Here is an 18036-nt window from a genome sequence, read left to right as displayed (position 1 = left end):
GGACTTCATCAGAGCGGTAGAGCTTGGTATTTTGAATTAAAGAATGTTTTAAATGAAATTGGTTTACAGAAATTAAACTAGTGTAATTGTACTAATATTTATGGAAATTCTATTGTTCTCCTAGTATAAATGAATGATATTGTTATTTTTGGGCAAAGTGAAAGGGATATTGAAGATGTTTTGAATAAATTGAAGGGAAAGTTTGATTTCAAAATTATGGGCAAGACTAAAAAGCTGTTGGGAATTCGAGGAAAAGGATGACTGCATGCTAATCCATCAGAAACCATATATTGATGAGATATGCAAGAAATATGAGCATTTGAATATCCCAATTTCCTCGTTACCGATAGCCAAAGGAATTCAATATAGTGAAAGCCAATGTCCCCAGTCTAGCGATGAGAAAGTAGAAATGAAGGAAATCCCGTATCGAAATGTTCTTGGCTGCTTGTCGTTTCTTGCGAGGCCCGACATATCTTACGCAGTTAACATTTTTTCACAGTTTCAAAATGACCCAGGTCTTGAACATTGGTATGATTTGTTGAAACTATTTGGGTATGTTAACAAAACCAAACCTAAACCGCCTTTTGGCGCTCACTCTCATTTCATGTACTTTCACGCACAGCTCTGTGATGAGTGTCTGAAAATATTTTATCTATTGACATACCTTCATGGCTGAACGAAGCATCCGAAGAAGGCATTTATCAAAGAATCAGAAAGATTTTTTGAAAAAAACTCTATTTCGTCTTCTTGCGGCTCTATCTGAGGAAGTAGAGGAAGAAATGAAAGCCACAAAACGTACTTGGGTTAAAAAATGGATTAGAAGAAGAGATGAACTCGGCACTTCTAATCTTCTTTTAAAAGAGTTAGCTGCCGAGGATCCAAAAGAGTACCGGGTTTTTTTAAGACTAACTCCGGAGATGTTAAACAATTTGCTATGCCGAATTTCAGATACAATTCAAAGGCAGAACACAATAATGAGAGACAATTTATCTGCAAAAATTAAACTGGAATTAACGCTGACCTTTTTAGCCAGTGGATGCAGTTATAGAACGCTGAGCCATCTCTTCCGTGTGCCTAAGAGCACTATCAGTTCTACTATTCCAGAAGTTTTGGATGCTATTTGTGAAAGCTTGAAGGAATTCATAAGGGTATAAAACTTATATTTATATAATTTGAATAATTAGTGCTGAATGAGTCGTATCAAAGAGTTTTAATAAATCTGCCGTGATTGAATAGTAATATATGTAGAGAAAAGTTAATTTGCGAGCATTTTTATGGCTTAATAACATTTACAGGTATAAATATTATAAGAAAATTGAAAACACACACGCAAATTAGTCATTTATATTTTGACTTCAAATTATTAATATTTTGGATACTATGTGTTTTGCTGTTAATTTATTTAAAAACACCTTTTGTTGCAAATGCCTTGTTTACTACAGTGATTTTTTTTTAATACTTGATTTTAAAGCAATAGAAATGAGTTGCTGGTGTTAGAAATGGAGAAGTATCATGAGAAAAAAAAAATTGTTCACTCACTATTGATATAGAACCATAAAAGATCCTAATACCTTGTTGATATTTATAATTTTTGCCAAAATAATTAATACAACAAATAATCTCTATTTGTCTTATCAAGTAAGCATATTGATTTAAAACTTCGTCTAGATGTTAATTACTTTGTCTTTAGTAAATATTTACTGCAGCAAAATTTCCTACTGTTTAATTTTATGAAGGAAAGCAATAAATTGAAGGTTTTAAAGTCATTATTACTACTGTAAACAAATAAAATTTAAGTAATTAAAAAAATTTACTGCATATTTATTTAAAAACAACAAGAAATAATTATTAAATTTTTTAGTAATTATTTTATATTATAGCAACTATAAGTAGATATTAAATAATTCAATCATGAAACACACAAAAAATCAAATTATAATTTATTTATTGGTCGTCAAAAATTGTACATTGCATGGCTGCAGCTAATAATCATTTTATGCACGTATGGGTGTTTTTGCACAATCTGCAGCCATGTCATGCAGCCGACACTTGCTAATAATTCTTTGTATTTCCAATTGTGCCTGAATCGCTGATTCAGGCTTCAGTTTTTTAATATCCAAGGCGATGGATCTTCCAAAAGCATCCACTTCATCATCTGAATCTACATTCAGTCTGTCCGTGAGTTATTTTATGTCTCCAGTTATTTCAAGCAAGTCCCTTTTCCTCTTTTTTTCTTTTCCCAAATGAGGTTCTGCCTCGTTCAAACTGAGGAGTCGACGTTGATGGAAGGTGAGGAGTACTCACTGGTGTTGATGTAGAGATCTCCACACCATTACTTCAGCATTTGCTTTCTCAACAGTTGGCTGAGGTTCCTGAAAAATTGATAACAAATTACGATTTTGAATGATGTCCCAAAAGCATATTTCAGAACATGAATAATAATTTTTCATTATTCTTACTGTATAAAAATTTTATTACAGGTCCCCTCTACTACAGAAGAATGGGCTGCTATTACGCAAGGTTTTTTGAACTCGTGGAATTTCCCAAATTGTCATGGGGCACTTGATGGAAAACATGTCCTGATACAGGCACCTCCTAATTGTGGCTCACAATTTTTCAACTACAAAGGATTCCACAGTATAATTCTACTAGCATTAGCTAGTTGGGATTACACGTTTCTGTATATTGATGTTGGATGCAATGGAATAGTTTCCGATGGAGGAGTATTACAGAACAGTGCGCTCTACGAAAAATTAGAACGATACACTTTATTTGGTACAGATGGATGCATTATTGGGGATGATGCGTTTCCCTTGAAACCATATTTGATGAAGCCATTCAAAATTCATCCATTGACTACCGAGAAAAAGATATTCAACTACCGTCTAAGTAGAGCTAGACGAGTTGTAGAAAATGCTTTCGGTATGCTAGCAGATTTAGAATCTTCACAAGAAAAATTGAATGCCAGTTATTTACAACTGACAAAATTGTGAAAGCATCTTGTGCTTTGCACAACTGGCTCATCAAAACATCTGCATCATCTTATCTATCTCGGGGGTCTTTGGGTGAAGAAAATATTGAAACAGGTGAGATTATTCCTGGTCAGTGGAGATCAGAAATAACCGAATTATTCAACATTCAGAGTATTTATGGCCGAAACTGCAAATCATCAAAACTTGCCAAATTGTACAGGAATAATCATGCCAAATATTTCAGTAATGAAGGAGCTGTGCGATGGCAAAATGGTAAAGTGTAATAAATTGTCAAAATTTATTTATATTCCTCTTTTACTATATTCATTATAATAATTTTGTAAAATGTTTTATTGTTATTAAGGAACCAGAATGTGGCCATATCTTGTATGTTTAATTTTTTAATATTACTTTGCTTATTGTATAAATAAAAGATGTTAGTGTACTTACCAAATAGTCTGTCGTATTCCTCTTTTGTTTCACCACGTTCATGAACTCGTTCATTATATGAAACCATCTGATATTAGGTACATAAACTTCTGCAGCGCCAATCCCCGATCTTTTGGAGGCTCTAATTTTTCTGCTCTCTATGTTATAGGTTCCTCGAAGGCTTTTAATCTTAGCCTTTACTAGCTCAGGAGTCCAATCTTGAAGACCTATTTCAGATGAAATGGCTTCAGTCATGGTCTCCAGAGTCTTTCTTTTTAAATTTTTGTTTTTATATGAATCGCTATCGGCATTCCATAGACATTCATGTTCCCGATAAAGGGACACAAATTTGCTTGTCTCACTGTCAGACAGCTTCATTTTCTAAAATGGAAAACAAAAACAAAAAATTCTTAAAGTTAAAAATTTCAATTTGAATAAAATACAACTAAAGTTCAATAAAATAGTACACATCAAAATATTAGTGTAAACCATAATTACTAAACTTTTTTTGTATGTAAATATTAAAAGCATTTGACTTAGTGGTATGCTGAGGGTCCTACATTTTTAGTTTCTTGCTTGAATACAAAACATTAAATTTTGTATATTTTATTTGTAACCATTCAGTTTTAAACTTAGCTTATTCATAAAATTACAGGTGGTAAGAAGAGTTTAATATTAATAAATAGAGAATCATTACCACAAAACTAATTTAAATGCTCTTGAAAAATGTATATTATACCAAATAATTCATAAACATATGGAGTGACTAACTTATGATTGTATTCACTTTTGTTTCGCTGCTATTTTTTATACATGTATAAGAAATATTTCACAAGGAATAGAATTAAATATTTTATTCAAAAAACATTATTGTATACAAATGGTTAAAAAAATCCTGAAAACTAAAAAGACTGCACATTCAAAACTTTTCTTCTCATTTCATTATCAAAATATAAATCCACAATTATTGCTAACACCAAATGTATAAAGCTCATATTTCATAAAACTATTTAATAATAATAGGAATGCATTAGTTTATAAAAATTATTAGTTATTAAAAATCTAAATGTTTTAATTAATACAATTCAGTCCATATTAAAATCTTAGCAATTTCTAAATTTAGAAGACAATGACCATGCCAAAATAATGGTAAACAGTAACTGTAGCAAGCATTGAATATTTAAAAATTATATTAATTAACTAAATAAATGTGATAAAATGACCATTAACATGCTAACACCAATCTCAAACAAATCTATAAATATTGACTGAAGAACCTTTTCATGCCTCTACCACACCTGACAAATTGTGTCAAATATATATTTTATAACAAACATTTTTATTATAGTATTGGAATACTTTTTCATAAAAATTAGACATAAATAAAACTTACCTGATAAATAAACAAATAGCTAAAATGAAAGGTGAAAGAAATAAAATATCAAGTAAATTTTAGTGAAGAAAAAAATGAAAATAGAATGGCTGTAAAACGATAATCGAAATGGCGAAAAACAAAGAACACACGTTGTTTGGAGGCTTCGCACCTTGGTACATTTTACGCCAAATAAATTTTGTTTACACGCCAACAAACATAATTTTTTTAAGCCAAAATCTACACACGCATGCGCAAATAGAGGACATGTTGGGACAATGGCAAATAATTGTCCCGTCGGGACAACAGTTTGCCGTTGTCTCAACTGTTCACACGGGGACAATAGAGGGACAACAGTAGAGGGACAACGATTGCCCGCAATAAAACGCCTCGTGTGAACCCACCTTAGGTGGGTTCACGCATACTGACAGTTAAAAAGTGCAAAGGAATAAATATTTTCTGTTCGTATTCACATTAAAAAAAAGAACGGAGAAAATAACTTTTAATTATAAGCTTAACTTTCTTTATTTAATAAATTTTAATTATAATAAAGAACAAAATTAAAATCTTTAATCGATATTTTTTAATTTAACATTTTTCATAATATAGCTGTAGTTTATGTACAGCTCAACCATTGCAAAAAGTAGTAAACAAAACAGCATTAGAGTTGTTAGAAAAGTATTCCTATGGCTTGCAATATTGGCGGCAAACTTGGGTGCACACTAATCTTCACTTAATCCAAGTTGTCTTTCTACCCGATGAATTGGATGATGCTATGCAGTTTTAAAATAAAGAAGTGATTTCTTCCGAAGGCTTTTTTTTTGTTGTTGTCATTCAGGTTTTTGATGCACTGTGCGACTTTGTAGTTGTGGCAAACACTGTTAACCTGAGAGAGCCGCGCGGAAATAAGCAATTGTTAGATTTGGCAATATGAAAGGTAAATAAATTGGCCATATTCTGACCATCCACAGTAACGAAAGTATCTCCTATGTTATAATTTAAGATTTTATTTTTGAAATTGGTTGTAGCAACAATTAAATGCTCGATTCTGCAAGAACCAAACTGCAGAAACAAAAGTTATACCATATTTTAGGTATTTCATTTTTCAGCTTCTTAGAATGGAAAGGAAGTTTAGTAAACTGATATTGTATAAATTGCCCACTGTCTCCCGACATAACAATTGATGAAAAACTGCAAATTTTGGAAAATATTATAACTAATATAATAAGAATCAAAATTATGAGAGAAGCTCTCATAAATATTCATTTAAATATATTAAATCTTGAAATTTAAAATATTTATTCAGATATTTTAAATTTCACGAAAAGATGATCTTCAACAAAGTGGTGGGGCTTTTGCTGAAGAATGATGGTAATTGGTTGGTAAATATCATCAAAGTATAAGTCTTTTCTTTTAACTACTTGATGCCACCCTCAAAATGATTTCAATGAGACAAGTAACAGGAGTAAATGCTGAAAAATTAAAGAACTATGGTAAAAGGAAATGAATTGCAAGTAGCTATAAACCTAATAAAACCTGTGATGATTAAAAAAACAAACAAAAACACAGAAATTCTAAAAAAAAATTAAGATACTTTAAATATTTTTTTGCTTTTAATTTAATGAATTGTATATTTTAAGTTGATCGGTATATTTCACTTATGTAGTTAAAAAGGTTATTTAAAGATGTAAATTTTTTTTAATTCTCTCTTTCTTAAATTTTTGTTAAATTTAATTTTTTTAATCAAAAATTTTTAGTCATCCAGGAGCATAAAATTTGGGAGTAATCAAGTAAGAGGACACCTTCAGAATATTGAAAAGGGTATTGCTTACTTATAGAAGTCTGGTATTACCTCCATATCATAGGATGGACAGAAGTATAATTTTACAAAGTGAAAAGTTACTTGTAAGTAACGTGAATGCATATTTAATTTAGATCGAATAAATGAAAATTTGCCATTTTATCTGTAGATTTCTTATCTGTGATTTCTTTAGTTAAAATGTGTTGGGAAAGAAATTATATATAAAAAAATTAGTTTTTTTCCCTATAAGGCTCTGTAAAATTCTTTTAGAACAATTTTTTCCCCCCCTCACAATAGGAAATATTTTGAAAAATGACATTATCTACAGGATTTATTTTAACTATTTACTTTTATACTTTTTTCTGATTTTATAACAGAATTTGAAATGAACATGTGGGATTAATGAACTTATTTATTTTTATAAATATAAACTAATAACAAATTTTTTTGTTTTTAATGTGTCTTGAACAGTATCAACTGTTTCTTTAGCATGGATTATTTCATTTCATAATTTAAAAATAATTCACATTATGATGAATATTTATATATGTGATATTTTTTCATTTTTTTCCCTGTACAAGTTTTTAGTATTACTGTCTTCTATGGGAAATGATTTACATATATATGCTATTGTTGTTTAAAATTCTCAGATCTTTTACCTCTAATTTGTTATGCAACTTTTACCCGTGTGGATGCACAAAGTAGTGTTTTACAGCTTGTGGCATGTTTCATTCAACAAACAGAACTTATTTTAACCCCCCCCCCCTTTTATTATAGAAAATTAAAATTCAGCTTAAGTAGTTTAAAATACTTCTGCATTGAATGTCTTATTTAGAAGATTGAATGTGTTAGTGATACAAAAATAATTTTTTACTATTTAAGCTATGCTGAGGAATTAGGTGGATTGAAGATCATTCCATATTTCAGAATTACAGATTTATACAAATACCAAATATCTGAAATAGATCATAGTTCAACTATACAAAAACTAGAGCTGAAACCCTACAGAATTCTGCATTTGGATTTAAAAAAAGAATAGTAATTGTTTTCAAAGTGCTTAAGAAAATTCAAAACATTATCTTGTTATCCACATGGCATAACAATATTATTTATGAAAGTAAAAGAAACGAATCCAAAAATGTGCAAAAAATTCAGAAATGAATGCATTGTGTAATTTGTCTAAAAGGAGTGGTTTTTGTCTTGCATTATTTAGTAGCAGCATATTCAAAGGTGAAATTTCAAACATTGGTCTATACAAGTAATGTTTTTACTTTTGAAACTATTGCTATTCATTCTCCTGTACTGCTTCTTTCTATAAAATAATGTTAAAAAAAGCATTACAAAATTAGCTTTAACATAATTTAGACATTATTCAGTTTCAAAAAAAAAAAAAAAAAATTAAACTCACAATAAAAGTCTGATAAAATCCAAATTTTTGTATAAATAATAAATTAGGACATAAGCCCCTCCTCCCTTGCTCATTTCCATATTCTTTTTGAAGTGTGCATTCTCCGTTGTGGAATATTCAATATTAATAAAGAAAGCAACTAGTGATTTTAATAGAGGAAAAATATATCTGAAATATACTATAATGATATCTCATTTGGGTTTTTTTTTTTCTTATGTGTAGCGTAGATGTAAAATTTCTTCTATTGAATTTTATTCTTATAAATTTTTCTGTTGCAATAAAAGGAATTTTCATGCAAATGATGTACTTAAGTTTTATCTGACTAAAGAATTAAAGTGATAATCAGCTTTGATAGTTGTAAACTTTTTATTACTACATATAAATTGGAAAACTATGCGTTATTTATTTTTCATTTTATATGTTACAATTTTTATTATATTTTGTGATTATTATTTTGAAAATTATATTGTTAATTATGTCAATTTTTTTTTTATGTCAAATATTTAAGAACTGGGAATTCTATTATTAGTTTGGAAAAGGAATTGGTTTCAAGGAAAAGAAAATGTTTTGGTGATTTTTGTAAAGCAAGTAAAAAAAAAAAAAAAAAAAAATCTTTGAGATACTACCATTAGGACAGTTAGTTAAAATTAATTGAAAAGAAAAATTATTTAGATGTTTCATTATTTTTAAAAGATAGCACAAAATAAAAGTAAAAACTGAGAAATTATAATTTCTAGAATTTAATTTCTCATTTAATTTTCACATTTAAATATTTCTGAAATCGGATGAATGCCCATAAACATATTTGCTTTTATTAAAAAGTAATATATAATTGGTAATATTAAATTTATTTTTTAAAAATGCTGATTTAATTAAGCTATTCACTATTTATATTAGAATTATGAAATTTAAACTATCTGCAGGTGCTGTATGGATTGTTTTTAAGTGTTTTTTATTGAAAGAACATTTAAGTATTTTTTGTAATTTCGGCCAACTTCAAGTATTTTACCTTCCATAGTTTTTTAGAACTTTAACTCTTATTGCTTATATGCTATAATTTTCATATAAAATGTGTATTGTTTAATTTTTAAGTTTATTACCAGCAAGTTAAATACCACCTTTCTAATGCATTAAACATCATTTAATATATTTAAATAATTACATTTGTGGTTGTTCTGATGATCACACAATACTGAATATTTATATTACTCTGAAGTCAGTCTTTATTCGAAGAAATTTTGGTATTTTAACTTCTGAATTTATTATTGCAACATAACAAGCTCTTAGTGACATTATTTTATATATTTTTTATTGGATATATTTCTTTTTAAATTCTTGATTCTTCCAGAGAGATTCTTCTTTTAGGTAGATTCATATAGGAAGATTACTTATTGTAACGGTTTTCATGATAATACTTCAGAAAATTTCTGCAGTTCTTCACTGATCATGGTCTCTAGAACCCAAAATCACCCTTCATTCAAAAGTTATAAATAGTTGGCAAAATGTTTATTTGTAACCTAAATTTTTTTTTATGTCATGAAAAAGTTAAATGAGTTTTATAACTAACATTTGTTGAAATAAATTATGCTAAAAAAGAATGTCACAACAAATTATTAAAAATAAATATTTATTAAATCGTTTTCTAAAAAATAATATAGAAGGAATATTTGTATACTTGTGTAGTGAACATTATTGAAGTAAATACAACAATAAAATAAAAATAATTAATATTTTGTAAACAGACCATTGACTTTTATGACTGCTTCAAGATGTCTTGGTTTTGAATCTATTAATTTTTTGTAGTTTCTGAATTTGTTTTCCCTTACTTCAATTAATGCATTTTTCAAGCTATTCTTATATGATATATATTATATAAAAAATTTCATGAACTTCAGTGTCTAACTGAGACCATAAGTTTCAATTAGATTAATATTAGGAGATTGTAGAGGAGTTTCAAGTCATCTTGGAATATCCTAAACTAGCCATTTCTTGGTAACTATAGTAGTAGGCTTCTGGTCATTGTCTTGGAAAATAAAAGTATCCTCCACACCTAATTTCCTTACACTCTTTAGTAAATTATTGAGCAGCACATTAATATAACCTAAAGCATTCATTTTAGTGTTAATAAATGCTAGGTTTCCAACTCTGTTGTGAGCTACACAACCTTGAATCATTACATTCCCATCTTCATGATTTAAAGTAGAAAGTTCATTTTTAGGATGAAGAGCTGTTTTATTTTTTCTCCATATTTTTCTAAACCTTTAGAGTGAAAATCTCAAACTTGCTTTCATCTGAAAAGATAACTTTTTTTTCCAGAATTCCATCAGCTTGTTTTTATATTTAGAAAGCCAAGCTTTTTTTTTCTATTTGTTTCACTGATATGTGGTTTTCTTCTAGAGGTTTTTCTTTTAAAACTTGCATGGTGTAACAAATTTCTAATTTTTTGGTAATTACTGATATGTTAGACATTATTACAAGTTCATTAGCAAGATTTTGAGCAGATATCATAGTTTTTTACAGCTGCTTTAGCAACTTTGCGTTTAGCTGAAATTAATTTGCTTGGACCACCTGGTCTTTTTTTAATATTTTCTCTCTGTGTTACCAATAGTAGTAAAAGGTGATTTACTTAATTTTCCGACTTCCCAATAAGACTTCTCACTTTTCTAGCGGTCTATAATATGATTCCGCATGTCTAAAGAAAGCTCCTTGGTTTTAGGTACCATTTTCAAAAATATATCTGTAAATCATAAAATAGCCTTTACACCACAAAACATTATAAATAACTAACATGTAATGTGACTACGTCAAAATTTTATTAAAAAATACTAATGCATGAATGCACATTGTACAAATACTCTTTTTGCAACAATTTTCCACCTTTCATATTTTTAAATTTTGGTTTTTCACTTTTAAAAACAAACAAACTTATATTTATTTGAAAATAGACACAGAAGTTTTGACTACGAATTAATACAGTTCGAATAACTGCTTATATTCCAAAAAAAAATTTAAAAAAATAAGTGATGTGCAATAAACATTTTGCCTATTGTATATAAGTATATATGTGTGTATAAAGCTTTGCCCATATTATCTTATGAGCAAGATAACTAGAGTAATTTTGCTTCGATTTTAACCGGTTTTGAATATGTTATAAGAAATGTGAAAGCCTCAGGTGAGTTCGTAGATGGGTCATTTATCTTTAAAAGGGGTGGAAATGGGGGATGAAATTTTCATTTCGCTATAACTTCCTTATTATTGAAGAGGGAAAAATAAGTTAGTCAAATTAACGTCTCATGAGGACGAACAACTTTTGGATTTAAGTTTTTCCATAACTGCAGTTGCTTCGAAGTTTAACGCTAAAAAGAGATTTCTAATTTAGACTGTTCGTCAACAATTTATGTTGCCCGTTTTTGAAAGAAAATGAAATGCAACTGCTACTTTTCTTTTATTTCCATAATTTAAAATTTTGAAATGGTTTAAGTGTATATGGAGTAAAGATTAAAAGCTTGAATAAAGCTAATTAAAGGAGGAGAAAGATTTAATGGCAGCATTGTGTAAAAATGATCTGCTTAAAAATTTACTGAAGCTGCGTGTTTTTTATTTCTTTACATATATTATATAATTTTAATGAGCGTCGTTATGCTAGAACTTTTAATTTGATGGCGCTTTGGTTTGATGTCTTCCACATACTGAGAGTATACTGTATTTAAAAATATTGTAATAAAAGACAGTCATAATGGCTTTTACCCAAGTATGGGAACTTTTATTAACCGACTAATAGCAATTAATCGCCAAAAGAAGATCGAGAAAGATATGTTAGTCTGTTGACTGTTCGCTATTGACGTGCGGTTAAGTCTAATGCTTGCCAATGGCATGCAATTAATACACAAGTGCTGAAGAATATTAAAAAAAAAAAAAAACGGATGATAAATTTCCAGTATCAATTAAGAAAAGCTGACGATTTTCCCCCACCCAATTTAAATGAAAAATCACACTATAAATTCGTACTCTGTCATAAAACGTTATTGTTTGCATTTAAATGAAAGATGAATATTTGCTAATGATAGCAAATTTCTTGAAATATATTTAAAATGCAGAAATAAATTTTCAGTTTTTGCCATCTAATACAAACTTTTAGCATTTGCTAAAAACTTCAAAGCTCGTCTTCGGTAATAAACTTCGATAGTATAAACTTTGTAACAAGCCTAGATTTGTATATTATTTTTATAATATTTGTACTTTGATATTGTTTATTTTGCAATAAATATTGTTGGGTACCTATATAAATATTTCTTATGGTTACTTCAATATGCAGTTTTTCATTTTTAAGTATATGAAGTAAAGAGAAAGTATTTTTATTTTTATAAAGAAATTGAGGCTTTTACGAAACTCTTCATTTCGGACGTTCCTGTGTCCAAAAAACATATTTTTGGCTTTACAGCTGTTTGTCTATGACAAAGATAACTCAAAAATGCTTTGAGGTAGACAAATGAAATTTGATATACGGTCTTTTCACCAAATCTGTAGATTTCTATCAAATGTTGAGCAAAATCTGTTCAGAGGTAGTATGTTTGGCTGTTTGAATATAGATGGACTCAATAATTACAAAAATCAAAGAGCTATATAAATGAAATTTGGTATGCATAATCAGCATTTAAAATTGAGATTTGTATCAAATTTTGAACCAAATCTGTCAAGCGATTGATCATATATCGGTCTTTAATTTTTCTTGCTTATAAACGCGGTAATTCATAAACGCCAGGAAAATAAATGAAATCGTCCTTTTGTCTTGTGATTACAATTGTTGTTACGAGTCAAATTTTGGTGTGAATTGGTCTGCATCAAGGCCTCCAAACACATTTTTTCAAAGTAGATTCAATAAAATTGCTCGATTCATGCCAAAAATCTGTATTTTGTAGGGGGAGATTAATTGGAGAATGTTTTGGAATGACCATTCACTTTTTTTTTTCAGTTAAAAGAAATATGAAAATAGTTACTTATATGAAAATGAATCCACCTTTGACTTCCAGCTTATCGAGAGGAATTTTTTAAACTTCTGGTCCATTCTGAGATTTATTACTGAGTTATAGGTTGATTGTTCGGAATCTTGTAATTCAACTTTTTCACGATTTGAAGTAGGTTGACTTTTTAAACAACCTACCTCAACTTCAATAAACAACTCATCACACCTTATTCACTAGCTTGATCCTTTGGAGAAAAACGAACCCTGAAAATGGCTTTTAAACAATTTTTACAATTGAAGCTAAGGCACTAAAATTGCTTTTCATTACCTTTTTTTTCCCCCTTTATTAAGTTTCTTTTTTAATAATGCAGTTCTAATAATTAAATTTTAAAAATATCTCTTAGCTAAGATTTATTTTGGTATTTTCAATGCTCAGGAATATTCAGATTTAGTTTCATGCAAAATTGAATGACCTTTCTTATTGCATTTTTAATAATAAACCAAAAATCATGAAGTATTATCTCCTTGTATCTGTTTTTCTACTTTATATATTACATCATTGACATTATTCCACAAAATATTAAGCTTTAATACAGCTTTAATTTCAGTTTTGCATTTTTGAGCCAGTGTTCATTCCTACAATGATTTTAGGAAAAAATTGAAAAATTATTATAATTTAATACTTATTTAAGCGGATGTTTTGTTTGATTTTTTTTATTGGTGGAATTTAAAAAATTTACTCTTTACATCTGATAAAAATAAAATTTATACTTATGTATATTTTCTCATTTTATCTCTTATTTATTTCAACTATAATTTTTTTTTACATATCATAATCAAATGCAATTTTTGTATATTAAAAGCTAGAATGTTTTTTAAATAAAAAAATCTGAGGTTAAAACAGAAACACGAAAGAGTGAAGGGAAGATGATATTTAAAATAAATTAGAATTTTAGTTAAGTTCACATATTTTAATTTTTTCTGAATGTTTTGAAACTTTTTTCTTATAATATTCGCAGTGTCTTAATTTCTTATCGTATTGTTTTTAGTGACTTATGCTTTTATTTTTTCACTTGAAACTGTTTGATTAGAAAAAAAATAATTTACTTTTTTTACATGTATAAAAGCTTGTTTTTTAAAACTTTTTATCATTTAATACATATTAATGTCTATATTACAGATCTGTGTTTGACAATGACCCAATGCCATTTTGGCAGTTTTCGTAAGAAAGATGGGACTGCCAGATATGTGGCAACCACTTCTTTGTGGTAGCTGAATGTCTCCAGTCAGGGGTATCATCTTTAATAATGGTAAATATTTGTTAGAAATTGAATAAATTAATTTTACTCAAAATGAAATTCATTTAATTCAAAGGACCAATATCACCATTGCCATCTTTATAGAATTGCAATTTTTAAATTATTCGATTAAATGCTAATTAAGTTTCATAAATAATAAGACAATGTATTATCATCAAGAAGTTACAGCTGAACAAAATTTTAGAACTTTCATTATATTTCTATTATATTTTATAAAATTTAGTCTTAAGTTTATTTAGCATTCTTATTATTATCGAGAAGCTGCTTACAATTTCTATGTCTATCTTTTGCAGCCAAATTTGATTTGAAATAGGAAACTACCAATAAGTGCACTTCATCTTCACTCTGTGTTAAGTATTAGCTTGGTGGTGTCTTCGCTTTGAGGCTGGATAGTTCCAAGTTCAAATATGATTCTTCTGAAGAACTGCCAAATATGTGGATCTGTTGCTGGCTAAATTCATTGAAGCCAAATGTTCTCTACCTGGTGTAATACGGAAATTTGAAGAAGAGTTGCTGCTTCAAATGTCGTCTTCGTCATCTGACCATGATTCAAACTTATGAGGTACATCCCAAAACTGTTCTTGTCTTATTTCAAAACAGGCTGTAAATATAATCAAAACTAAAATCAATGTTGAACATTGTTTGATGATTATATCTATTATGTCTGCTTTTGTTATGACAAGAAAAGTGTAAACTAAATGATTAACAGGTTTTGATAAGGAGGCGATTACAATTATTACTTCCGGCAAAATAGTTTTTTTAAAATGAAATAATATTTCAGTGCAAATTTAAACAGATATATGTAAATTTAAATTATGTTTATAAAATTGACATTTAGTACATAAAAATGTTCTTGTAAATTATATTTTCAATTCTTGCATCCCAATTTTGAAATACTAAAAATGAGTACTTGAATCCATTGAAAACGGTTTCAATATTAGATAATGTCATAGAATAATTTTGTAATTCTTCAGTTCTGAAAAAAAGTTAAGTAAGGAAGTTTTACAATTAAAGTTTCGGTCATAAAACAGTACATTCGATGTGCCAGTCTGAATTATTTTTTTTTTTTTTTAAGTATGTGTGTGATGGTAATGAGCATCTCTTAAGATTTGAAAAAGTCTATTTCATTTTTCAGAAATTTTTGGATCATTTTGTTCATTTTAGTAATGGATTTACTTTTGATTAAAAAATATTTATTTTCAATCACATACATTTTTTTTCACTTTGTCAAAGTGGTTTTGTGTTTATGGAAGGAAATAAAACAAAGCTTGATGATTAAGATAAGGATAAATTAATATGTCAGTGTAATAATTATAATCAGTATATTAATTACTTTCCTGATAATTGTTTTGTAGATTTTTTTTTTTTTTTGCTGGCATATTTTACTGACTTACATACATATTAGAAACTACTTAGAATTTTTATAATGCATGATGCCCAAAAATTCACTGCATTATTACGTGTTACAAAAAAAGAGTATGGAGAACTTTTGCTGCCACAGGTCCATATTCAGTGATGTATATGCATCTCAACATAGCCATGATTATTTACTGGAAAACATTACACTATTGCTTTTCCTTAAGTAATGCCACTATCCCATAAATAAAAATTAGTGTTTGCTCATGCCACATGCTACACTAAAATTCTTGAAACTCAAGTGCATATCAGTATAAATTGTTCCCACATACTTTCTTGAAATTATCCTTTAATGGATATTTTTCAGTCCAATGATTAATTTATATCGATCTTGCATAGTTGTTGCAGGCAACTATGATGCATGTTACATACATTAATGATTTTTCTGTCTCTGTGTGTCAATTAAAGGAATTTGCTTGAAGAATATAAAAATGTATGAGTTTTCAGAACGTTTATTGGTAAATTTAATTATCTACTTCAGAATAGTTTCTTTTAATGAATAAGAAATCAATATTGCTTTTTCTCCTTAAAAAAGATTTTGCTAATTTTCAGCCTGCAAAATTTTTCTAATGGTGTGTAGAATCTTTTACAGGTGTATGCATAGAAATGAAATAATTGTGAGAATATACTGTTGAAAATATATACTGTAATATATGTAATTTAATGAAGATTTTATAATAAAGAGCTCTCTTGATTTAATTCCTGAGTTTTTTTTTTTTTTTCTCTGTCCATTTTCCTATGCATAATGCCTAGTAATGAATAGAATTATAGTTATCATATTGTCTTAAAAGTCATATTTTCACACTTCTTAAATAACCTAAGTAAATAATTAAATGTGTTCTCCGAATTGTTGCATAACTGAAATGATGCTGTGTTTGCACATATGTATACATTATTAGCATGCATATTTGCATACATGTATATATTATTAGTTTCCCCTTTAGCAACTACATATTAATGCAAGCATGCTGCATTTAAATGCATGTTTGGTTTATCAAATTCTTTGCATAAATTTGTAAAGCCTTCCTTATTAAGGAAAATGTTAATGTCATTATATTTCAGCTTTGTTGCTTATATATTTTTTGTCATCTTTTAGATTGCAAACAAGTTTGTACAAGTGCTAAGAAAACTGTTGAAGAGAGAAGAAAGGATCAGGAAAAATGAGGATGAATGAAAATAAATAGAAAGTGATTTGTGTCCATTTAATACAGAAATGTAAAACTGACTGGTAATATGCATTTAAGAGAACTATTATTGTATAAAAGATAAAAATGACATAAATAAACATGTGATTACCTTAATAATGCTTGTGCTGGATCATAGCAAATGTGTCTCGTAACTTTCAAAATAGCCACTACATATATATTATTCTACAAATAAAATATATAGTTATATTCTAGCTTTTATTTTCTGTTTAATTTTCATGAAGTTAAGATTAGAATTATGTAAATAGTTTAGCATGTGGAGGAGTTTCCCCCCTTATATTTAACATTAAATTTGTCATTGTTGAATGAAATGAGTTATTTAGTTAATTTATTATTTATTCCTAATTTTAGCTTCATGAATATAAAGTGAATGAATAAAAAGAATATTGACAGTAATGCAACTAAGGACTATTCACCAGAATGCATTTTGTATTAAATCTAGATGTTTTCTTCATTTTCTACTTATTAGTTAAATGCAATTTTTCAGTTTCATACAGAATAATGAAATGTTATCTAACATTTTTTTTAAAATAAAAAACAATGCTGCAGTCTATAAAATTTTCAATTTTTTTTTTCTGGTGTGGCAACAGAGAAGTAATTAAATTGTAAAATTGTGTGAATAAGTTTTTTTTTATAGATTATTTCTTATTTGCTTGAAAGGATATCATGCTTGCTAGTCAATAGTTATAAATTATAATATGAAATAGTGAATACTTTCATATCCTCTGAAGATGATTTTCATGAAATATTTCAAGTGACAAAAAATCTCAGGAAATGATCAAGATATTCATTCTTTCCTTTAAGGTATACTGACATTTCTTAGTAACAAAAAACTATTTTTTTAGTAGTCTGCAAGAACAATTTTTTTTTTTTTTTTGTATAAAATTTAAATAAATATCTGGAAAAAAACGCTTTTTCTGATGTGATCACATGATTTGTAAAGAAGAATATTATTACACTGTATAAGGGCAATGACAAGAGTTTGAATTTTTTTTTTTAACCCTTATGCATTGAAACCTAATATTAGAACTAAGCTAATACTTTTTTTTTTTTTTTTTGATAATTTGCCTTTTAAGCTTTCTGTACAATATCATGTTAATGGGACCGATTTCTGTTCAATTTGAATTGATATTTTATTTCATTAACTTTGA

General features: G+C 28.0%; 1 protein-coding gene and 1 long non-coding RNA gene across 2 annotated transcripts; both read left to right on the top strand.

Moving 5' to 3' along the window:
• The first annotated feature begins 668 nt into the window (after positions 1-668).
• LOC129959710 (uncharacterized) lies at positions 669-3269 on the top strand. The gene is made up of 2 exons (XM_056072600.1): positions 669-1148; positions 2481-3269. The coding sequence occupies exons 1-2, from the start codon at positions 669-671 to the stop codon at positions 2991-2993; spliced, it is 993 nt and encodes a 330-aa protein (XP_055928575.1). The 3' UTR covers positions 2994-3269.
• Positions 3270-5417: 2148 nt separating this feature from the next.
• LOC129960614 (uncharacterized) lies at positions 5418-16984 on the top strand. The gene is made up of 4 exons (XR_008783640.1): positions 5418-5710; positions 14126-14255; positions 14558-14826; positions 16777-16984. It is a non-coding gene; the product is annotated as an uncharacterized LOC129960614 (long non-coding RNA).
• The last annotated feature ends 1052 nt before the right edge of the window (positions 16985-18036 follow it).

Source organism: Argiope bruennichi, chromosome X2 (genome assembly GCF_947563725.1).
Source record: "Argiope bruennichi chromosome X2, qqArgBrue1.1, whole genome shotgun sequence".
Classification (NCBI taxonomy): domain Eukaryota; kingdom Metazoa; phylum Arthropoda; class Arachnida; order Araneae; family Araneidae; genus Argiope; species Argiope bruennichi.
Note: the sequence above shows the minus strand (reverse complement) of the source record. Positions and strands in the feature narration are given on the sequence as shown.

Coding starts and splice junctions, on each gene's coding strand:
- LOC129959710 (XM_056072600.1), top strand. CDS start 669: ATGGCTGAACGAAGCATCCGAAGAAGGCATTTATCAAAGAATCAGAAA. Junction 1,149..2,480: donor GCTTGAAGGAATTCATAAGG/GTATAAAACTTA, acceptor ATTTTATTACAG/GTCCCCTCTACTACAGAAGA.